Raw genomic sequence first — 24,938 nt, 5'->3', positions numbered from 1 at the left:
CTAGAATTATGTACAATGTTCTATCAATCTCTTGATTGTTCAAGAGAATTCTAGATTAGTCCATTTTAGCCTCAAATTTAATGGCCATTCTCTAGGGCTTTTGACAAGACGTGACATCAAGCATACAAGCAAACTGAACAAATATAAGAAAGAAATCAAACAAATACAATGGACACATAGGTGGACACAGTGAGGTGCCTGAACTCTTCTTGGCCAAGGGCTAATTTCATAAACATTCAAGAAAAAAAAGGTGAGATTTGGAAATCAGTAAAAGTATTTTTTTTTTTTTTTTTTGAAATGGGGGTGGCTAGACCTAAAAAGATTGTTCAAAATTTAGATGAAGTGAGTACAAACCAACAGCTCATAGTGTTCAAATTTTTTTTTTTTGTTTTTTTGCAGTGGCACCAAGGTGTGAAAAAAAAAAAAAAAATGGTGCCTAGAGTGTTAAAAAAAGTTTTTAATATGACAAATGGGATCCAAAACATACACCTATTAATGGATATTATATTTTTTTTCAGGGTAAATCTGATCATGGTTAATCGTGATTAAATTCAAAATATAGATCTTATTTTATTTTATTTTTTTATAAAAACAAATAAGATGACTTGAGACCAATAATGTATAACTGAAAAAATTATTTGTTAGTTTTGAAATAATTTTTCACTCTACTCATAGTTTGCCACCTCATACCTTATATCGGAAAATCACTCTCTCAACCAATCACGCAATTTGAAACACCACGTGGCAATGCTACATGACCACCTAATAATTTCTCATATATGATTGGCGTTGCTGGCCTCGACTGAGAATTTTAATTCCATCACAAAACTTCTTGATTTCTTGAAATTAACATTTCCAAGAATTCCTTATAGAACCCAAGTCCACCTCCCTCTCTCTCTCTCTCTCTCTCTCTCTCTCTTTCTCTCACACACATTCTCAAAATGTCACAAGATAGCCCACGATGTCCTTTTGAAGTTCCTCATGAAGAAGAAGACGAATCTGAAGAACTAGATACTGACACTGATAATCAACAACAATTTGAAGAAGAAGAAGCAGACGGGTCGGAGTCCGATTCTGAAAACTGTAGCATCCATACCTCCTCCCCTCATCCTGATATTCATCAGGAAACTCGTACACACAATGTCTTCGTCTTCAAGCCAAGGTGTCTGAAAATGAAGGACATCAATCCTCCTCCAGATTTGTCAGCAAAAATACCATTCAAGAACTCTGTTGAAGAAGATAATTCTCAGAGTAGGGCTCAAAATGGCGATCATGATGAAGAGAAGCCAAGAAATGATCTGAACAATGATGAAATCACAATCTTGAAGAGCATTCTTGATTACTACTCCAAGAATGGGGCATACCCACTTCACAATTCCCCTGCCTTGCAAGATTTCCTCAAAAACTCACTTCAGATTGATGTCCGTCCATGGGATTTGAATGATGAAATCTCCATATTGAGGGAAAAATACATCAACATTCAGGAGAAAGAGAGTGACATGAATGCTGATGATGATCATCTGAATGAGTTCAATGAAGATAAGAAGAAAAAGGGTTTGAGAGTTGAAGAAGAGCCAGACTTGTCTGAGTTTCCTTTCCTGAAAGAATCATTACATTTTGGTAAGAATTTGACTGCTCTGAGATTGGTTGGAAACTCAAAGCTGAAAGAGTTGAATGAGAAATGGAGGAAGTTGCAGGTGCAGGAACTCGAGTTCTTCTTGAAGCGATTGGATTTGATTCGCGAACAAACAAAGCTCATACTCGATGCAATTTAAGTCTTCGTCTCCGCGTTAGTGTCATAGTAAGGTACTGATTGATTGAACAATGTCCACTTTTCTTTCCTACAATTTTCTGTAAAAAGCACAAAGAATTTTGGTTTCGTCACGATTTTGACTTGTTAAACAGACAATCCTCTCAGCAAGTTTTGCAGTCAATCAAATTCTATGTTTCTGTTTGAAATGCTTTGTGCTCCATTTTGGGATCAAGGTCTGGATTTTCTTGCTGACATTCTTGATATGATAGATTCATGGGATAGCTCTCTCTTTGACAAAAAAACAAAATTGAATTCATTTTTGGTGTTTGTTCATGGCATATTCTTTCAACATTGAAATTTTTGGTGTTCGAATTATTTTTTACTAATATTGCTTTCACCAAAATTTTATGAAAACAACCTCTTTTAAAGAAAATGAAAAAAATTGTTTTTACATAACAATAAAAAATAATTGTGAAAATAATGAATATTTTTCAAAAGTTTCATTAAATGTCTTTTGTTTTTTTGAAGAATAGGAAAACAATAACACAATTAATATGTTAGTTAGCTCATGTTATTTGTTTTCCCTTATATTTTCTTTTCTAAGACTGATGAGACAAACCTCTCCAAGGGAGATAACAAATTTAAGTTTTGAAATTAACACATTTGATAATAAGTTGGACTTTTCTTAAGTGTGCAACTTACACCTTACACTTACGCCTTTCTATTTACTGTCCTGTTTTATGTTTACACTTTCTATTTACACCTTTTGTGTTGGTTGCATATGGTGTGCAACAGGTTGCACACCATAACAGCACCCTAATAAGTTTTATTAAGGTTAGGTTTGGCATAACACAAAAAAGTCAAAAAATCATTATCCTATTTAAGTCACATCATCTTATTTAAATTACGTCATCTCTGTACCACATCACTTCAAGCACAACTCATATTTTATAAAAAATCAAAAAGTAAACTTATTTAGATCATTCCAAACAACTCCTAAATAGATGTAGCAAATTTTATTAAAAGGAGATAACAAATTTTATTCAAAGGACATAGCAAATTTGATAATAGCACATTTGATTTGCTACATCCAAAGGATAAAACAAATTTGTCCTTTACAGGTCAAATTAATATTTATTTTTTATTTTTTATTTTTAGCGAATTTTTTTTCATATTTTAATTAATTTTTATTTTTTAAGTTTTAGATGTACTTAAGATACACACCAAAAGTAATAAAAAAAAAAAAACCGAATATAATAAAATACAAAATTTACTAAATTTTAATTATTTTTTTATTTTTTTTAAATTTATCTAAATTAGAATTTAAAATTAAAAAATTGAAGAGGGTTAATCAAAAGAGTGATTTGAACCTAAAAAATATAAGGGGCATTTACATACAAGTCCTAATTTATGAATTATATTTTATTCAATTCTAACAAAAATTTTTTAGACCTTCAAATCCTATTAATTTTTTAATAATCAGAATTGTCCTTCAAATAATGATTGTTTATCGTTTAATAATTCTTTAACAGTTCTATTATTCTTTTCACATAATGTATTAAACACGAATAATTTTCACAGCAGTGCTGCAGAGCTCTAATTAGAGCTGCTACAGTGCAGCTCTAATGAGCTGGTCACATATAAAAAAAAAAAAACAGCAATGCTGTAGAACTTTAATTAGAGCTGCTACAGTGCAGCTCTATGAGCAGCTCTAATGAGCTGGCCACATAAAAAAAAAACAGTGAGATAAAAGACAAATTGTGAGAAAGAAAAAAATAAATTAATGCTCCATTAAACCTCTCTTTTTGGCTTATTTTGGAAAGATGGTAAAAAGTGACTTTTTGGCTTTTAACTAAGCTTTTGACTTTTTTAGACAAATGATTTGGGAAGTTGGTAAAAAGTGACTTTTGAATTTTTTAATTAATGTTTGTTTATGATGTCAAATTATAATAAAATGACCAAACTATCCTCATTTATTTAAAATATTTACAACTTCACCTATGTAACAAATTTTGACCTATGAGGGTAAAATTGTAATTTCACCGTTGACTAAAAACCAACTTCCCAAATAAAAAAAAAGACAAAAAAACTAACTTTTGAATTTTATTACAAACAAAAAAAAATGACTTTTTGTCAACTTCTCATAATAGCCCTTTATAGGTCTAAATCAATTGAGTAATGCTAGGGATACCAAATTTCCTACCAAATAAATGACCAAATATCTCACATGGGTGTGGGGTCCGTAATTTTGTGGGCCCTATACCCATGTAAGACATTTGATCATTTATTTGGTAGAAAATTTGAGACCTTTAGCATTTTTCAAATCAATTTTTAGAGGTATACTTTGCCGAGAGCACAAGATTCGCCTGATCTTTTCTCCATTGTACACGTGTACGTATGGAAAAGCTTGTTCCTGGTACTAGGAGAATGAATGAAACATATGTAGGTGATTTGGGTAGCAGCCTTGGACAGAGACTAGCTTTACGTCTTGGAAATTACGAAAAACAACAATGATTTATTCCACTAAAAACACCATCATTAATAGTATTAATGCATTAAAAAAGTAAAAAAAAATAAAAAAAATACAATTCTAAGACCAAAACATCACATCATTAATGGCGGGATCCACTGCCACCTAATTAGTGGGAGCACTAATTAGTGCTCCCAAACATTTTTCTTATGAAAAATGATTTAGAACTCTAAAAAGAAAATTTTAATAGAGCAATAATTTATCTTTTTTTTTCTCTACATTTTATCTTTTATCTCATTATTAATTTTTATTTTAATATGTGACCAGCTCATTAGAGCTCCATTGTAACAGCTCAAATTAGAGCTATACAGCACTGCTGTAGTCAAAATTGCAAGTTACTAGAAAACCCATAAAGATACAACTCCTTTTGCTTTTTTTTCTTTTTTTTTTTTTTTTTTAATTCTTGATTCAAATAATACAAACTCACTGCAATTTTTGTCCTCACTAAAATACTATATGAGAGGGAGATTTGCACCGGACTGGTACGACCGACCTACGGTAGCGTCGGTTGGGGTAGATCTCCCGGGAGCAGACCTGTTTTCTCAATTTGTGCGGTTCTCCGGCCTGATCTGCACGGCTGGGGTAGTTTGACCGACCAGACGTGATCCAAGGCCTTGTCGGGCCGTGCCATGGCTGAATATTCGGCTAGGAACGCAGTGGTATGACGCAACCGAGCTAAGGACAGCCCGGACTAGACTGAGGACGGGGCGAGGGCCGGCATGCCTCCGACCGTTTAGCCAAGATGGCCCGACTTCATATAACCTAGAATGAAGGTAGAGCAGGAGAAGGCTGGAGTGCCTCGCGGCCGGTCAGCTAGGATGGACCGGTCCCACGCAGCTCGGCCATGAGCATCATACTTTTGCTTCTTTCCAAGGGATAAGTCGACGAGGCACAGCTCGGTTGTGTTGCTTGTGTTGACAATTCTCCACGAGGGGTAGGTCGGTCGTGGTACTCCGGTGAAGTGTGCCACCTGGACCAATGGCGTGAGGGAGAGGAAATCTGCTTTAGACACGCGTCAATACCGTTTGGCAGTTCTGCATGTACTGGTTAGAGGATTTGGCCTTTACACGCACAAGGTGGTAAGAGGCAAGCACTGCTACCTGTCCAAGGAAAGACAGCAGAGGTAGTGCGCGCACAACCTTGAGGCTGCATGGCCAGCCTAGAAAAAGGAATGGAAGATGAACGTTAGAGGTATGCAACTTTGAGCGACTCTCTCTCTCTCTAACAGTATTCTACTTCCTCAAGTGTTCTGACTTGATCGTCGGAGGATCTATCCGGCAACCCACCGCCGGGCAGCTCACCGTTTCTTTGTTGCCAGGATAGACGCCGTCATGTGAAGCTTGAGTCCAAGGAGTACGGAAAGCAAATGATATTTCACCCCCGTACAATTATCTATAAAAGAATATGATAATTTGACATTTATTTTGATTTTCAAAACTTTAAAATATCAACTTGCAAATTGAAAAAACTAAAAAAATTTATGTGTAAAAAAAAAATTATTCAATTTCAGTTTTCTTAATTCAATTTTTTTGAAAATTGAGTATTTTGTTTTTTGTATTTTTTTATTTTTAGTAAATATTTTTAAAAATTTAAGCAATTTTTATACTTAGATGTATCTAAATAGTAAAAATATTTATGAAAACATATTTTAAAAAATTAATAAATACATAAAAATACGAAAAATATACTGAATTCTCATATATTTTTTGTATTTAGTAAATTTTTTAAAGATTTTTTTTTTCATAAATATTATGGTGCCGTTTGGTAACACTTACGTTTTCAGTTTTCTGTTTATATTTACAAAAATTTTAAAAACTCAAATAAAAACTTATTTGGTAAAATTTTTGATTTATAAATCAGTAGTCTGAGTTTATAAATATGGCAAAAAAAAAAGAAAACATAAAAAATGTGTTTCCGTTTTGAATTTTTTTTTTTTTTACCACCCAACACCAGCCATCATTTTCCACCACCGTCATCCGCAACCACCACCCCTCACTCACCCCGCACCACCACTACCCACCACCACTCACCACCCACCACCCACCACTACCCACCCCTCGCCACCACCACCACCACCCACCTGTCATCTACCCGCTACCACCCGCCACTACCATCCACCGCCCACCACTATCACCCGCCACCTACTTCCCACCACCACTCACCACCCACTTGCCACCACCATCCATCACCAGCCACCACCAGCTACATGTCACCCACCCGCCACCACCACCCACCAACCATCCGCCACTACCACCACCATTACCCACCATCCACCCGCCACTACCACCCACCACCCACCACCACCGCCGCCACCACCCACTCACTACCACCTGCTACCGTCACCCATCCACCCACCACCGCCACTACCACTACCAACACCGGCCACCTACCCGCCACAACCCACCACCACTTGCCATCCGCCACCTACCTGCCACCACTACCCCTTACCACCACCACTTACTCGCTACTACCCACCACCTGCCACCGTCATCCCCCATCCACCATCACCACCCACCCGCCACCATCCACCACCACCTGCCATCCGCCACCTACTTGCCACCACCACCCACCACCCGCCACTACCACTACCCACTTGTTACTACCCACCATCCGTCACCCACCTGCCACCACCACCCGCCACCGCGTTACCACCACCACCACCACCACCACCTACTCGCTACCACTCGCCACCGTCACCCACCCTCCCATCACCGTCACCCACCCTCCCATCACCATCACCCACCCACCTACCACCACTACCCACCCGCTACCACTTGCTACCCACCACCAACCGTCACCACTCTCCATCACCGTCTTCCGCCGCCACTTGCCACCACTTGCCATTTCTCACTCTTTTTTATATTTTTAAATTTTTTTAAACATTTTGTCAATGACCAAACGCGTTTATAGTTTATGTTTTTCTAAAAATAAACAAAAAATAAACGAAAATCAGTTTATAAAATTTTTGTAAATATAAACTGAAAACGTAAACATTACCAAACACACCCTATACTCTTTAAGTATATTTATGTTAGGCGTGTCTAAAAATTAAAAAAATTGCTTAAAATATAAAAAAAAATTCAGTGAAAACAAAAAAAATACGAAAAACGAAAAAGTAGAATTTTCTAAAAAGTGAATTCTGAAAATTAAAAACAACTTGAATTATTTTTTTTTGTGCAAAACTGAAAATTTTGTATCTATGAAGGAGCATGATGATGGAACATTGATGTGCAAAATTGAAAAAAAAAAACTTTTAAAAATGAAAAAAAAAATGATAATGTTCTAAGTTTTAAAACTGAAAAAGCTGATAATATTCTCAGTTTTATTGGATAGTTTAATCAAATCAATGAGTAGAGAGGGAAAAATGTTTAATTTCATACTCTATTTTTTTTATTAGTTAGTGAAACAATTATCTGAAACATTACTATTCAAAATTAATAATGTTATTAGTTTTAAAAATTGAAAAAAATTGATAATATTCTCAGTTTTACTAAATAAAACTTATTAGTTCAAAAAATCTTAAATAGGATCTGAGTTATCATAACATTTATAAATATGACTTTTATGTAATTAATTGAAAATATAAACATGGATGAATAGTTCCCATTAATTACTACTAAATGAGGGGCTAGAGTGCAATAAGCCTGGAATTCGTAATTTGCTCTTGCTCTCCACGCGCTGGAGGTCTTCCAGCAGCATCTCATACCGTTCAATATTACATAAATCAACGGTAGAGATCTGGATCCTCATCCTTTCGTTCCATTGGCTAATCCTCTGGCCGCCACCACTATATAAATCCGGCGTACGAAACTGAAATCCAAATAACAAACCCTAATCTCCAAATTCAATCTTTCCCTCTTTTCAAATTCAAACCCCCCAAATCTGTCTTGTCTGTCTGTCTGTCTGTGCCTCTCTCTCTCTACAATGGCCGGACGAGGAAAGTCACTGGGCTCCGCTGCACCCAAGAAGTCCACCTCCCGGAGCAGCAAGGCCGGCCTCCAATTCCCCGTCGGAAGAATCGCCCGTTTCCTCAAAGCCGGCAAGTACGCCGAGCGTGTCGGCGCCGGAGCTCCGGTCTACCTCGCCGCCGTCCTCGAATACCTCGCTGCTGAGGTAACTTTCTCTTCAATCATCATATATATGTATAATTTGAGTATATGGCTTTGATTTGAAATTCTCTGAAATTTCTGTAGATATATTTCTGCATGTATATGGTTCTGATTTGAGATTCTCTGAAATTTCTGTATAATTTGATGTATGTGGCTCTGATTTTGTGAATTTTTTGAAATTTCTCTAGGTTTTGGAGTTGGCAGGGAATGCGGCGAGAGACAACAAGAAGACGCGAGTGGTGCCTCGTCACATACAGTTAGCGGTGCGAAACGATGAGGAGTTGAGCAGGTTGCTTGGTGCGGTGACGATCGCGAATGGCGGAGTGATGCCTAACATTCACAGTCACTTGTTACCAAAGAAGGCAGGGACTGCCTCTTCCAAGATCGACGAAGACAGTTAGATGATGTTGATGAAGGATTTTTCTTGATACTTCATCTGTTCCATACGAAATTCACTTGCTGCAATGAACTTTAGTAGATTTAGGGTTCATTTGGTTGGTAGGATTTACGATGTGAATTGTTTTGCTCAGTCGGTAGTTATTGTATCAACTTCATTCCAGAAATGAAAATTCTCTTCTGTCAAATTGTGAAAAATATGAGGTTCTATTTCTTGTTGGATTGTGAATGCTTTTGGTATTTCTAGTGAATTGAATTGTAGAAATTTTGGTATTTCTAGAAAAAATGTTGAAGTTGAAGTAATATTCTTGTTAAAGCAATTGCATTCTATTATTGATTAAAAATTTCATGTTATGGAAACAAGTAAATTTTACAGATTTGAATTAATAGTAAAGTATTTGTTGGAATTTGTTGTGAGCTAGAGATTATACTGGCAAATATTGCATGAACAAGGAATTTTTGAAAAATAAAAAATAAAATTGCTAATGATCAATAATTTCAAGGAATCAACACATTTTTGCAATGAAAATGACAAGAAAAAATGTTTTCCAAAACAGAACCTCAACACATTTTTTGTATTGTTGTTTGTCTTACATTTGTTAGGCCATAACATCCAAGAATTTAAGAACTTTCTTTTCCAATGTAGACAGTTACAGATATGTAATATGCTATGCAACATAGGCCATGGATAAAGCATAATATCCCTCCAATAGATAGAAGATGATGATGCAGTATCCCACATGATTCTCTTGATTTTGAATTTGCCAACGTCCCAATAATCAGCATAGGAAATCCAACGGCCGCCGTAAACCTAATTACACGATCAACGTTTCACTTTGGTTTTCAAAATTATGGAAGCTTTCAACAATGTCGTCAGATTACACTAATTATTTATGCCATCTATTACACTTTATTATCAAATCTTTTGATTTCTCTACTATCCTCAATATATGTGATTTGTCACTCTTTAATTTTTGATGTCGACGAGGTGAGAATAATTTCGAAATCTTATAAAAATACAACAGAATTAAAGTTTAAAAGAAAAAAGAAAAAAAAATCTAGACGCATTTTGGAGACCAAAATGCATACTTTGAGGATGATGTGTTTGGTGCTTTAAATTTTGTTGAGACTTGAAGTAAAATTTTGTTTAGTTATGTGATTAAATGTTTAGATTAGACTATTTTTTAGTGAATTTAATATTTGGTTGGACGGACTGAATAAAGATAAATGTTTAAAAGATTATGTTATCTTTGTAATTTGTAATTTTTATTTAATATATAATTTTAAATTTGTAATCTATAATTTACAATTTATAATTTAACAAAACTAAAATTTTTTAATTTATAAGGCAATAATTTTTAATTTATTATTTTTAATTAAATTAAAATTTTAATTTATATTTTTTATTTAATATATAATTTTAAATTAACAACACTAAAAAAATAATTTTATTTAATATATAAATTTAATTTTTTAACAACACTAAAAAAATTTAATTTATAAGATCATAATTTTTAATTTATTATTTTTAATTAAATATAATTTATAATTTATATTTAATATATAATTTTAAATTAATAACACTAAAAAATAATTTATAAATGTTCAAAAAACTATTTTATTCTTTTTCAATTATTTATTAAGTAATAACATAAAGGTAAAATGAACATTTTATACATTAATCCCATGGGATATTAATCCTATAGGAATAATCCTACAATAATCGCTCTATCCTACAATAATCGCTCATATGAGGGACTAATAATCCAAAGCAAAAAAATTAAACCAAACAATAGGCTATTAGTCCAATTGCATGACTCAATCTTTCAAAACAAACATCACCTTACCCTGCGTTTGGTTGGGGGATTTGAGAAAGGATTTGGAAAGAGAAATGGAAAAGGTGTGTGAAATTAGGTGAAATATAGGTATGTTTTATTCACATTTCACTTAACTTTTCCGTTTTCCTTTTCAAATTCTTTCTTAAATTTTCCAACCAAACACAACATTAGTGTAACATTTCAAATATTTCTCAGTTGATTTCTACACAAGTACTATAAAGACTACTTCACAGCACTGAAAAAAAAAGAGGCGAAACGACAATGATGAGAAACATACCATGAGAAAATGAGACAAGCAAACGATGCCCGCCTGGTAGCAGAAGAGCTTTCGTGCTCTTCTGTTGAATAAATGCAAGTGCAACCAGCAAGCAAACTCATTGTAACATTGGCTAGAGTCAGAAGCACAACTGCAGCTAACCCAAGTTTAAGAGCATCGCGGCTTGCATCTTTGCACTCGAAAATCCGCAGCCTCTTATGTTTCACCTGTTGAAAAACATCGTGGCTGTAAAAGAAAATAAAACTTCAAAAGAAAATATTTAATTATTTTTTCGAAGTTATCCTACCCTGTTTTGTGCCTTTTCTGCTTCAATACTGAGAATTCCAGCAGCAACATCCATAGCTACAATCACTACACAAACTATTAAACCAGCTTTAGCCATTTTGGCACACTTTTGAAGGCCTTTTCTATTTTTGGCTCAGGTTTTGAATTGGAGTGTGGCATGTAAAGTTAAGAAGGAGACAAGTAATTACAACGCATATATGGCTATATATATATGGATATATTTGGGGTATGCAATACCCTGCGGGCAATACCTTCTCCGATATGTAATAATTGCCCCATGTGAAGAGTCCGAGGGCATGTACTTACATAGGACCATGCTTATCCAAAAAAAGTATAAAAAATAGGAGCTTAGAAAAAATATTTATAAATTTATTCAAAAAGTGAGTGTGCAGTGGAGATTGAACTTGATATTTATTGTGAATCCCTACCAACATTGAGGCTTATTTTGAGAATACAGTAAAAAGTGATTTTTTAATTTTTAATCAAGTTTTTGATTTTTTTAGATAAATAATTTGAGAAATTGATAAAAAGTTATTTTTGGTTTTTTTTTGAATTTTTTTTATTAATATTTGTTTATAATGTCAAATCATAATAAAATAACCAAACTATCCCCATTCAATTTAAAATATTTATAATTTCACTTATATAGCACATTTTGACCTATGAGGAATAGAATTATAATTTCATCAGTGGCTGAAAACCAACTTCCCCAATGTTTTTAAATATAAAAAAATCAATTTTTAACTTTTGCTACAAACCTAAAAAAGTGAGTTCCGAATCTAATCAACACAATTCAAATTGGGAGTAATTTTTGGTTTTTTTTTTAAATTTTTTTATTTTTGGGTTTGTGGCATTACTTAAAAAAAAAAAAAAAAAAAAGAGCGGAAGAAGAAAGTTGAAAATGATTACAAAATAAAGGGTAAATTACAATAATTTCTTTGAGATACGCAGAAAATATATTGAGATCCACGAGTTTGACCTGATTATGTTGGACTCATTTAAGGTTTTAATTTACATAACATATAACCTAATTTTTATCAATAAATTCATTTGTATGGATAAAAAAAATGATATTATTATCTCTTTTACATTGAAATGTATATTTTATCATATTTATTATTATATTTTCATATCATTCACCTTAATTTCAATCACTTTAGTCTCATTGAAAGAGAAATTAGTATAATTATACTAGATTTATTATATTTTTTGCTAAACATGATGGATGGGTTTACTTTACCCAAAAATAAAGTAAATTGTGGAGCTTTAAATTTTAGAATGACATGGGTAAAATTTAGAATGAATTTGGCCTCTTTCTGTTTTTTTTGATGAAAGGAAGATAAGTAAGGTTCCTTTGTCATTTTCAAAGTTCATGTTTGTTGTTTGAATTTTTGTCTGTCCTTTTAATTTTGTGTTCCTTGTTGTGATGGGTTTGCTCCGGATTGTTCATATTTGGTATTCTTTTCACTTTGCTATAAGCACGATTTAAACGAGGAGAGAGTGGGCAAAGAGAATATGATGACAATGATGGCCCGCTCTCCCCTGCTTGTATATGAGTTGCTTTGAAAAGTTAGTTAAGTTGGTTTTTTTTTTTAAAAAAAATTTATAAAAAAATAGGGAGGTGATATAACTCAAAATAAGTTAGAATTTAAAACTTGATTTTTAACTATGTTTTCAAATTAAGCCTATTTATCTACTAATGGCGTGCGCACCCGATGCTCCTCTTTTTTCACTCTTTCAATTTTTTTCTCTCCTCTCTTCTTGTTTGAAGACCGGTGGCTCTAAACGAACAATTTTTAAAATTCTACGACAATGTTATATATATTTTAAAAATTTTATCTTGCCTAAATCAATAACTATAGTCTCTGTCTACTGTGGCCTACAATTTCCTGCACAAATTAGTATGTGCACACTAGATAGTACAGATACATACATGTATACACAATTGTTTTTTTGGTATTGTGCACGCATGTGTTGTACAAACCATATGCGAGTCTCATTTTAAAACTGCCCCGTCTTATATGGTCGGTGGTGGCGCAAAATGTGTATCAAGATCCCCTCTTTTATCTTTCTCCTTAATTTCTTTTTTATTAGGTTATTGGATTTACTTTTGGATTTAATTTTAATGATCCGAATCGTTCACATTTTAAGATTTGTTAAGTATATTATATCTGTTAAAAATCAAGTTGATCGGATATCAGAAAGCATGTGTTTGGAAAATTATTTATTAAATTAAAAAAAAATGGTTTGTAGTTTGATGATTTGAACACGTAGTTTCTGATATCCGATCAATTTGATTTTTTATAAGTATGCTCAACAAATTTTAAAATATGAATGGTTCGGATCAACAAAATTGAACCTAAAAGTGAACTCAATAACCTAGCAAAGAGGGAGTTAAGGAGAGATATAAAAGAGAGGAACGTGATTCACAAAATGTTGGATTACCATGATAATAAGGTAGGGTAGGGTCCAAAGCTGTACAAGGAGCGTTGGATTTTCAAACTTTTTAACAGTTCAACGTTCATGTTTGAGAGCATATTGTTAAAATTTTGAATTTTTAAACTCTGTTTCATTCTGTTAAATTTTTCATACATTTCACCCATTTTAAAAAAAATTTTACTCAAATTTATGATTAAAATACAATCTTAATATTTTTAAAACACTTAATTACACGCACACAAAAATGCACAAGTTAAAAAATAACTTCCCATTCTCTCTCTCTCTCTCTCTCATTGCGGTCACAAAATAAACCTTCTCTTCTTTTTTACTTATTTATAAGCCTTTTCATTTTTTTGATTAACAAACAAGATTTTTTTTTTTTTTGGGGGGGGGGGGGGTTGGGGTTGTGGGGTCAAAAAAAGGGTACTGAAATTGAAACTCCAAATTCAGCACTGGTAGCCACTGCCCATCTGATTTAAGGATGCCCATGTCACCAACAGCCCCATAGATAGAGCTAGAGCTCAATTCATAGTTACCCAAGCCCAGCGCATTGCAAGAAATGGCTAGAATATCTGCAAACGCAATGGAGTAAGTCATAAAAGACGAGTATATAGTCATGAGGGTGGTACGATTTAGTGAAATTGAGAAAAGCAGTGTGGAAAAATATAAATGTAAGGGGTAGAGAAAAATAATATGGGGTATTAAGGTGGATAGTAGAGTGAATTTTTAATATATATTTTTTTATTTTCACATGTGTTTTTTATTGTATTATTCATATAGTGAAAAATCGTGGATATACTGTATAAAAATATGTCATAAAAATATATAACTATTACTTTTGGATAAAAAAAAAAAAAAAGAAGGTAACCATTACTTTATCAAAGCTAAAGCTGCATGAACAAGAGAGACAAGGTCCATGAACAAAGTCTAATGGGCCCAAAAAACAAAAAAAAATTATAAAGGCCAACATGTGCTTGCATTTAAGTGAGTGGATGTTTACACATACCGACCCCTTAAATTAGTGCTGCAAATATATGAATGTTCTTTGTGTTTTCACCCAATGGTGGGAGTAGATATCGAAACACAAGGACTAGTCTCAATTATTAGCTCGTTTGACAGTTATACATTAAAAGAAAAGGTTAAAGAATTATTATAAATAGTCATATCTCTGTTTATTTTTTTTATTATTTTTATAAAAATTAAAAAATTATTGAAATAAATTATTCTCAAATAAGGCCTATGATGTCAAATAAAGCATATGAGAATTTTTTGTAATTAAATTTAATTGCATCATTATGTTGCGAGATTTTACTATAATGAGATTTTTATTATATTGTATGACTAAGAATGCATTAAGAATAAAATTAGAAGGGATATTCGGTCTAAAAGTCTAATTTTTAATTTTCTTTAATCAAAGGTCCACATTCTAAATTATTTTGGCAATAAGAACAAATCCATATAAAATGACCAAACGAGTTCGGATCCTCTGTCGTGGCTCTCTACAGTGGTTCCTACCATGCCTCAAAACGACGTTGTTTTGTTTTGTTTTGTTTTTTTGGTCCCTGACCTCTCAAAGGTTTGTGAGCTCTCACCTGAACCAATTACGAAACCCAAATTTGAAATAGTCGAAGACGAAGAAGAATAAGTAGTGCACTCCACTTGAAACTCACATTCTTCATCGACAAAGCCTCGGCTCTAAACTAACAGATCCAACTCTCTCCGATTCATTTTCCCCTATATGAAAAAGTAATATAGGTGTCCTGGAACTCGAAGGGGCCGAGATTCAGGTTCTTCACGGCTTACATGGCGGCGAATCGGATATCGAATGAGATTGAAGTGGTGAGGTTGTCAATTATGGAGGTGCTCAGCTGGAATATGGGGGTTTTGGGACGTAAAATTGTGGGATTGATGGCGACGAAGATCGCGATTTGGAGGACGAAGAGGAGGGCGATGATGATTATGCATTTTGTGGTGTTTTTTGAGATTTTTTTTTTAACCTTGATTTTGGTAACAAATAAGTATTTGTCTTGAAATTTGGGTTGTAAGATGTATTGTAAATGCTTGTAAAAATTTCTGATTGAATATAGTTAGTGTGAAATCTGGGTTATATGATATACATAGTATATGATTTGAAATCTGGGTTTGTAAGATGCATTGCAAGTGCTTGTAAAAATGTTTGATTGAATATAGTTGTTTCACTTTGGTTAACAAGTTCCTCACCCTCTCTTGTTTATTTTCTTCATATACAAGTGGTGATTGATCTAATCACTTTGCTCCCAATTGGGGCTTTAGTTATTCAATTTTTGTGGCTTGAATGGTGTTGTTTGATACAAATTCCAATTGACTTCTTTAACTTCTTATTTGCTTGCAGTTGGGTTGATGTAACAATTATATGGGTGGATAATGGTGATGATATGAGCTTTAGTGATGAGAGCTAATGAATGGTAGTGCTTCATTGATGCACCACCAAGAATGTTTGGCAAGTCCAACAATTTTTCTTAGTAATTCCTTCTAGGATATTGTCCTCAATATAAAAAAAAAAAAGTGAGAGAATGTATATCTTTTTATGGCTTTCAAAACTAATTGTAATTTTATCGATCGATTATAACATTTCTTTGTCCTAACCAAAGATCAATGGAGACAATTTGAGTGTTTTATTATTTGTCAAATTTTAGCACCCCCCTTTCTCACAATCAAACCTTTATATATTTTTGTACGCTGCTTCCTCTTCTTAACTTCCCTGCATTTTTCATGCTTCACCTGAGAGGGTAATTTATGTTTAAATGGGGTCGAGCTAAGCCTATCCATCATATTGGGCCGAGCTGTAAGCCAAGGTAGAAGCTTTGTTAGCTCGATCTTGGGTAGGTACCAGGCTCAGTCAGAGGTGTGCTACTTGGGCTCTGACCTAGCTTTTTAAATAGTGGACCGGGGTGTTAACAGGATAGAAGGCCGTACTTGGCATAGCTCGGCAGGGTGCTGGGCTATAGTAGAGCTGCCACAGTACAGCCCAAGCAAGTGCAAGGGGGGTATTTGCTCGGTTAAACCGTAATATCAGCTGAGATAGAGGAGTTGAAATCATCTCGCTTGGTTAGCAGTGAGTAGGGTGTCATCAGGATAAGTGTTATCCTTGGAAGATGATTCCTAGGAGGACTCTGCTAAGGAGAGTTAGAATTCTACTAGGGTTGTGCTAGTCGGAATCTATAAAAGCTTGTGACGGGACTTATGCACAGGTATCACAATTCTTACTCTCGAATACACAAAGCTTTTGTGTCTATTGTCTATTTTGCTGACTTAGGCATCAGAGAGGTTTTCAGCACACACCCGCCAGTTAGCTCAAGTTTGTGTTTTCAGGTGATAAAGCGACGACGTTTGAAGGAGTGCAAACTTGGTCAACGGGATTATGCAAGAAGATTATTCTGTGCTAGTACAATTGGCATTGTTTGTAGGAACTTTACAGAGAACGAACCTTTTGATTGAGTTTTTCTTCGATTTATTTCAATGGGGCATAATAAAGACTTGCCACATTCTGCTATCGATGGGCAAACCTTGGAAGGGAGCGAGAGGCGTAAAAGTTTACCTTTTGTCCCACCCATGGCAGAATTGGATCCCCAGCGACGGAACCCACGGAGAGACACGCGAGAAAGACGAGGCTCAAGTCCACGCCGCTCTCAAAGCCCTGATAGACAGAGGCAGAAGATGGGTCCTCAGGTTCTGGAAGATCATGTAAAGGAGCAAGATGAAATGATAAGGAGAATAGCGGTTGACATGGAGACGATAAAGAGCTAGATAAAAGGCAAAGGAGTGGCAGAAGAACAGATAGGCAAAGACAGAACGCACTCTTGCCACTTAGGAGATTGCGACAGGCAAGTCATACCATCACAGACTGAAAACATAAGCCTCAGGACAGGCGACACACAGTCAAGGACTACCAGGACTCGTTACTCCAGGCCTGAAAGACCAAGGACTGAAAGGTCTTGTATGGAGGGAAGCAGTTATCGGCCCTCGCATACGCACTATACGACATCAAGGCACACAGAGTTACCTAGGTCGGCGGACTTGCGGATAGTGCTAGAAGAGAGGGCACGAAAGAGAGAGGAAGCCTAGGCACGTGACCTCCAAAGGATCTCTGCTCTGTAGCGGTTGGTTCCTCGAATACACAGAAGTGTCGAGGTTGGAATGCCAATACTGCGTCTTGCCTACGAACCAGTAGACAAAGCATTAGCAAGGTTACAAAGCTCGTCGTTCGTTCTGGCAATAGAGAACGCACCGTTATCCTTAGCTTTCCACCAGCCAAATTCACTACTTATGTGGGGAAGTCGGATCCTTACATGCACTTAAGCCACTTTTGCCAGGTTATGGCTATATACTGACGAAACAAGGCTCTAATGTGTATCTTGTTTCCCTCAAACTTAGGAGACTTGGGCTTGACATGGTTTGAGAGGTTGCTAGAAGGCAGCATAGCTTCATAGGCACAACTTGTAGAGAGGTTTGTTACTAGGTTTAAGACAAACACCAAGACGCAGGTGGAGATAGACCAACTGCTTTCTATCGACATAGGCGAGAAAGAAACACTAAAGGCTTAAAACAACCGGTATTGGGAGACTTTTAATCAAATTGGAGATTGCCCTACGAACCTAACTATCGCACAGTACAAATGGGGTTTACTAGTGGGCAATAAATTGAGGGATTCAATGACAATGATGCCACCCCTCACAATGGAGGCCTTAATGGAGAGAGTGCATTAGCATATCAAGGTAGATGAAGATGGTGCTTGCGCTAAGGCAAAGTCCGACATAACAGCAATAACAGACAAAAAGCCCGTAGTAAAAATTAATACAATCAGCCGTGAGGACCAACCGAACAAAAATGGTCGAGGCAGACAACCAAATGGTGAAGATGCCCAGGCAAGGAGGTTGAGAGTCCACATTGCCATCATCACAGTATTCAATAAACCTATCTACCGGATTCTTAGCGAAATACGCTACGAATCCTTCGTTCGGCGGCAGCCAAGTTGGGAGAAGTGCAACGGGGCTATGAAGCTAGGTACCGGTGCACCTTTCATGATGAAGTGGAGCATCGAATTGAAAATTGCATGCTATTAAGGCAGCGTCTGGAGAAGTTAATGGCCGTAGGCCATCTGGACCAGTATATTGAAAGGAGAGTCTAGCCAGCCCCCTAGGGCTGCAACGGGCCAGACGGGATGCCAGTTGACGGTCCGCTCCAAGGCATAATCAATGTGATACATGGGATCATTGAGCCTGAACGAGTATGTGAGCTTAGAGGGATGATCAAGAAGGCTGAGCACATGAGAGAGGTACTGAGTGCACAACCTACTATCAAAAAAAAGGAAAATAGAGGCAACAAACGTTATCACCTTTTCTAACAAGGACTTAGTAAGGTTACAGAGCCCTCACAACTACGCACTAGTGGTTACTCTGCGCGTTAAGAATTTTGACATCAAATAGATCCTGATTGACCAAGGGAGCTCGTGCGAGATAATGTACTATGAGACCTTCAAGCAGCTTAGATTAGAAGACAAAGATCTAGCACTCGCGACATCTCCCTTGGTCGACTTCAACTCAATGCCAGAATGGCCGGTTGGTAAGATAATTCTGCTGGTTAAAGCTGGAACAATTACAAAACAAGTGGAATTCTGGATATTAAAAGTCTCTTCCACCTACAACATAATCTTGGGAAGGGCATGGTTGCACATCATGCGAACAGTAGCATCAACATACCATCAGGTGATGTGGTTCCCTAACGAAGCTAGAATGATGGAAGAGGTCTTAGGAGACCAAATCATGTCCAAACAATGCTTCATGACAGTAAATGGCAGCTGAGTTGCAAAAAGGTTTGTGCAAATAGTAGAGGAGTCCGAAAGTAATGAGTTATTTGCAGACGTTGGCAAAACAGCCTAACAAAAGGCAGTAGAAGATCTGGTAGAGGTCAGAATAAACGAGAAGGTCCCAGAAAAATACCTTTTACTCAGCTTATCTTTGTCCAGCACCGAGAGAATAAAGATCATGGAATTCTTGATCTTTAACATTGAGGTGTTTGCTTGGACGCCGTATGACATGCCTGACATTGACCCTAACTTCATCTGCCATCAACTCAATGTCCACTCAACTGCCAGACCAATTATACAGTGAACTCGCTAATCGGCATTTCACTACGCTGAGGTCGTGGTTGAAGAAGTGGGAAACTTACTAGAAGCAAGGGCAATCAGAGACGTTCACTATTCCAAGTGGATCTCCAACACCGTAGTGGTACCAAAAAAGAACGGGAAGTGGCGCGTTTGCCTGGACTACAAGACAGTCAACAAAGCGTGTCTAAAAGACAGTTTCCCTCTACTACGGATAGACCAACTGGTGGACCTAACTGTAGGTCACAACCCACTTAGCTTCCTTGATACGTATCGCGGTTACCATCAAATTGCTATGTATAAACCGGACTAGGAGGTCACATCCTTTATAACACCCGGGGGATTATATTCCTACAAGGTCATGTCCTTTGGCCTAAAAAATGCAGGGGAAACATTCCAATGAATGATCACCAAAATGTTTGAGCCATTGTTAGGTAGAACAATGGAACCATCTCAAAGACCTAGTTAAGATATCTCGAATCTCGCGTGTTTGGCATGGGGTCAGGAAAATTTCTGGGCTTTTTGGTGACCAACCGGGGTATAGAAGCTGACCCGTCTCAGATCAAAGCCATTCAAGAACTAAAGAGACCCAACACAGTCCAAGAAGTACAACATCTCATAAGTCTGGTTGCAGTTCTAAACCGATTCATAAGTCGGTCGCCAGACAGTTGTCGACCGTTTTTTCAAGCACTTAAAGCCAAGTTTCAATGGGATGATGAGTGTGATCGAGCTCTAGAGAGCTTAAAAGAATACATGACCTCTCTATCATTGTTAGCAACCCCAATGCTAGGAGAGGAACCCTTCATTTACTTGGCAGTATCCCAGCATGCTGTTAGCGCAGTATTAGTGCGCATCAAGGGAATACAACACTTGCCCATCTTTTATGTGAGCAAGACATTACTGGGCATTGAGACAAGGTACTCACAATTTGAAAAGCTTGCTTTAGCTTTAATGATGGCCTCAAAAAAGCTGACGCACTATTTCCACGCCCACACTGTGGTCGTCTTAAACAACATTCCCCTTAAAAGCCTTATTTGAAAAAGCAGACTTTTCAGGGCTAATATTAAAGTGGGCTGTGGAGTTAGGACAATTCGACGTCAAGTTCCGGCCATGAACCGTGATAAAAACCCAAGCATTGACAGACTTCGTGGTGGAGTTTGCACCCAGGTAGTCATTATGTGTGTCCAGTGAACTTAGCCGAGATAACCGAGCAAAGTGGGGAAAGGGCCGTGGGAATAGGACCGCCCCTGCAACGAGACAAACAAGTAAGGAGCGAACCATTTAGTCCTACAGTGGCTACTGAAGAAACGCTTGAGAATGGAATGCTAAAATAGTCAAGCAGTAAGGAACAATTCGCTACAACGGACAAAAAGTTAGAAGAAAGTATTGCTAGCATCCCAAATCCTAAGGCGTCGTCAGATCTTTCCACTTGTTGGAAGTTGTTTGTAGGGGAGATGTGGAAGCTTTTCGTGGATAGAGCGTTTAACATGCACGATGCTGGACTTGGGATAGTCCTCATCTCGCCAGATAGCTTAACCATTGAACAAGCAATCAACCTAGGATTTCCAGCATCCAATAACGAGGAGGAGTACGAAGCACTGTTAGCCAATTTAAAGTCAGCATTCCGCATAAAGGCCACCGAGCTGATGGTGTACAGCGACCCCTAACTAGTAGTCAACCAAATTTTGGGTGACTACAAAGTAAATGATGATAGAATGACCAAGTATCAAGAGTTGGTCAGAAAGGAGATCATGAAGTTTAAAATAGTAAGGATAGAGCAAATCGGCCGAGAAGAAAATAGCAAGGCAGATGAGCTGGCCGGTTTTGAGTTAATGGCCGACACATCTATCCCACACCCATTGCTAATGGACTTACTACCAAGACCAAGTATTGAAGAACCTAAAGCAACCAAAGTATATTGCGCCGAGCTAGGTCCCTCATGGATGGACCCCATAGTGGTGTTCTTAAAAGATAGTGTTTTACCAGAAGACAGGAAGGAAGCCAACAAAATTAGAGCAAAGTCACAGCGATTTTGACTCTCCCCATTGCTCGTGTTGTACAAAAAATCCTTTACAGGACCATACTTAAAGTGTGTCCATCCTAGCAAGGTCGAAGCGTTCTTGTTCGAAATCCACGAGGGCATTTGTGGAAGTCACTGAGGAAGGAGATCGCTGGCCTACCGAACTATTTCACAAGGGTATTGGTGGCCATACATGCAAGCAGACGTTGAGAAGTACGTCAAAAAATGAGAGAAATGTCATAAGTTCGCACATCAAATCCATCAGTCAGCAAGAGAGCTCTTACCTTTGACCAGCCCTTGGCTTTTTACAATGTGGGGCTTAGACATTGTGGGACCACTCCCAACCGCGCCAGGCAACATAAAGTTCTTTATTGTGGTAATAGACTACTTAAGCAAGTGCGTGGAAGCAGAGGCACTCGTCTCCATTAAAGAAAAAGACGTCAAGAAGTTTGTCTGACAGAACATCATAACTCGGTTCGGAATTCCCAAGGCCTTGATATCTGACAACGACACTTAATTTGATGGATGAATTTTCAGGGATTTTTGTGAAGAGCACAAGATCGAATTCTGCAACTCTACGTCGGCATACCTCCAAGCTAATGGCCAGGCTGAGGCCTCCGACAAAGTAATCTTAGACGGTCTGAAAAAGAGGCTAGAAAAGGTAAAAGGAAAATGGACAGAAGGACTCCCCCACGTTTTATGGACTTATCGAACTACACCTAGGCGGTCGACCGGCGAAACACCTTTTTCCTTAGCCTATGGCATGGAGGCAGTGATCCCCTTAGAAGTTGGCCTCCTCACTATTAGAAGTGAAAATTTCGATCCTGATGTGAACGGAGAGGCCATAGCCTTAGAGTTAGATCTGGCTGACGAACAGAGAGAGAGGGCATTAGTCCACATCACCTCGTATTAACAAGAATTGTCTAGAAAATACAACAAGGCGGTACATCCAAGGCAATTCACGATTGGAGATTGGGTGCTGCACAAAGTACTGGGGAACACTCTGGTACCCGAAGATGGCAAATTGGGACCTAACTGGGAAGGACCATACAGAGTGATTGGTCTGGCAGGAAAAGGAGCATACTACCTCAAAGATGTGGACAACCGCGCAATTCCGAGGCCATGGAACACTGCTAATCTCAAAGTGTTTTATTTTTAGTTCTTTCAAAACTTGTAATTTTTCTTTTTCAATAAAACAAGTAGACATTTTTTTCCGTGTAATTTCTTTCAGTACTTGTATTCCCCTGTTTGTAAAATTGTTTGTACTCATTGCCCGACTGGAAAGCAATATAGGTTGGTAGGTTTGACCAACAAAAATACTTTTTGCACTCTTTAACCGAGATAAGGATCTAGGCTAAAGAAGGTTGGCAGGTTTGACAAACACAAAATTTTTGCACTCCTTAGCCGAGATAAGGATCTAGGCTGAAGAAGGTTGGCAGGTTTGACCAATACAAAATTTTTGCACTCTTTGGTTGAAATAAGGATCTAGGCCAAAGAAGGTTAGCAGGTTTGACCAACGTAACTTTTTGCACTCTTTAACTGAGATAAGGATCTAGACTAAAGAAGGTTGTCAAGTTTAATAAATACAAAATTTTTGCACTCTTTAGGTGAGATAAGGATCTATGTTAACGAAGGTTGATAGGTTTGACTAACACCAATTTTTGCACTCTTTAGCTGAGATAGGGATCTAGGCTAAAGAAGGATGATTGGTTTGTCCAACGTAACTTTTTGTACTCCTTAGCCGAGATAAATGATCTAGGCTGAAGAAGGTTGGCAGGTTTGACCAATACAAATGTTTTGGTTCTTTAGCCGAGATAAGTATCTCGGCCAATGAAGGTTGGCAAGGTAAGGTAGGGCCGAGCCAATTAGTTCGGCTAGGCATGCAGTCAACATTATACACAAAAGATGAAGTAGAAACACAGTGACCGTACAAAAAGATAGCAATTTGTCATTACTTGGAGTTTGATTACAAATGATAGGGCATACAACCCGATTACATAGCAGAGAAAAGAACAGTAAAAACATAAAAGGACTAGTTCCATCATGGTTAGGCAAAAAGGTCATCGATCTCAACATTCAGGTAAGCACGAACTTCACCACTTGGCAAGCCGGTACTGGCTCCATCTTCTTGCATTAGGTTGGTCACGGCCGCCTCATCAATCAAACTTGACACGGTTTGGCTGGGCAGCTCCACATGGGCGGGCAAGGAAGTCTGGCGACCAAGGTCAGTGTTTGTAAGCAGAGCGTCAATTGGATTTGGAATCTCTTCCTTCACCTCCTCTTGAAGGAACTTTTGTTGAACAACATTGGCATAGTCTGCCAAATAGCTCGGTATAAAATGGGAGGAAGGATTCAGGAATATCTCAAAGTCGTACGCCTGACCGAGCTTTTCAGCTACAGCCTTCTAGCCACACTTAAAAAAGATGTCTTTAGCAGCCTCATATTGTTGGACGTAGGTTTCTTCACCCTTTTTAAAACCCCGATCCTCTACGTCCTCCATCTTCTTCTTCAGATCTTGGATTTCGGCATCCTTCTTCTTTTCTGGCTTGGCAAGTTCGCAAAGATACTGATCTTTTTTCTCGGCCAAAGCTTTTGCTTCTCCGCCTCAGCTGCACTGATCTGCTCGGCTAGTTTCTCCTTCTCGGTAATCAACTTGGACAGAGAAGCCTTTAGGACCTTTAGCGTGGCATCTTTCGTTTTCACCTCGGTGATGGCCGCTTTAGTAGTTTTTTGCAACTCGATAACGCGTTGGTGGGCAACGTGATTTTTTTGAACGAGATGCAAAGCATATAAAGTGGTCAGTTCAACCACGCCAAGAGATTGTAAAAATAATAATTATATAGAAATTTTAGACTTTACTAAGACCATTGACTTAGTGGTGGACTGAATCTCCTTCAGCTCAGTGAAGTGGTCATGCTTTTCCATGTCGGTTGGAAGACACAGGCTTTTGGATAGAGCAAAGGCCAGCAGATGGCCTTTCTCGGTGGCAACTGAGTCGATCGTGGTCACAGTGCGGCCTTTGTAGGTCACGATCGGAGCCCATACTAGAGGAGAGGAAGAACTAGCACAACCGGGGTGGCGGTCCCTTTGACGAGGCTGGCTTGCGAGCAACTTGATTTCTTCTTTATCTACCAGCCACTGCGGTTGGG

General features: G+C 37.3%; 4 protein-coding genes across 4 annotated transcripts; 3 read left to right on the top strand and 1 right to left on the bottom strand.

Moving 5' to 3' along the window:
* The first annotated feature begins 910 nt into the window (after positions 1-910).
* LOC114321603 (uncharacterized) lies at positions 911-1,877 on the top strand. Its single transcript, XM_028268768.2, has one exon. It carries the CDS (start codon positions 942-944, stop codon positions 1,773-1,775), a length of 834 nt encoding a protein of 277 aa, XP_028124569.2. The 5' UTR covers positions 911-941; the 3' UTR covers positions 1,776-1,877.
* A 6,154-nt stretch (positions 1,878-8,031) lies between these two features.
* Positions 8,032-8,986, top strand: LOC114321633 (putative histone H2A.3). The gene is made up of 2 exons (XM_028268814.2): positions 8,032-8,396; positions 8,581-8,986. Exons 1-2 carry the CDS (start codon positions 8,208-8,210, stop codon positions 8,791-8,793), a joined length of 402 nt encoding a protein of 133 aa, XP_028124615.1. The 5' UTR covers positions 8,032-8,207; the 3' UTR covers positions 8,794-8,986.
* LOC114321632 (protein VASCULATURE COMPLEXITY AND CONNECTIVITY) lies at positions 8,579-11,523 on the bottom strand. Its single transcript, XM_028268813.2, has 3 exons — positions 11,190-11,523; positions 10,904-11,109; positions 8,579-9,599 (listed from the first exon to the last, which is right to left on the bottom strand). The coding sequence occupies exons 1-3, from the start codon at positions 11,283-11,285 to the stop codon at positions 9,410-9,412; spliced, it is 492 nt and encodes a 163-aa protein (XP_028124614.2). The 5' UTR covers positions 11,286-11,523; the 3' UTR covers positions 8,579-9,409.
* Positions 11,524-22,099: 10,576 nt separating this feature from the next.
* Positions 22,100-22,702, top strand: LOC145798341 (uncharacterized). The gene is made up of 2 exons (XM_082885865.1): positions 22,100-22,236; positions 22,327-22,702. The coding sequence occupies exons 1-2, from the start codon at positions 22,100-22,102 to the stop codon at positions 22,700-22,702; spliced, it is 513 nt and encodes a 170-aa protein (XP_082741991.1).
* The last annotated feature ends 2,236 nt before the right edge of the window (positions 22,703-24,938 follow it).

Source organism: Camellia sinensis, chromosome 8, assembly GCF_055761805.1.
Source record: "Camellia sinensis isolate YWXY chromosome 8, ASM5576180v1, whole genome shotgun sequence".
In the NCBI taxonomy this organism is placed as follows: Eukaryota; Viridiplantae; Streptophyta; class Magnoliopsida; order Ericales; family Theaceae; genus Camellia; species Camellia sinensis.
Note: the sequence above shows the minus strand (reverse complement) of the source record. Positions and strands in the feature narration are given on the sequence as shown.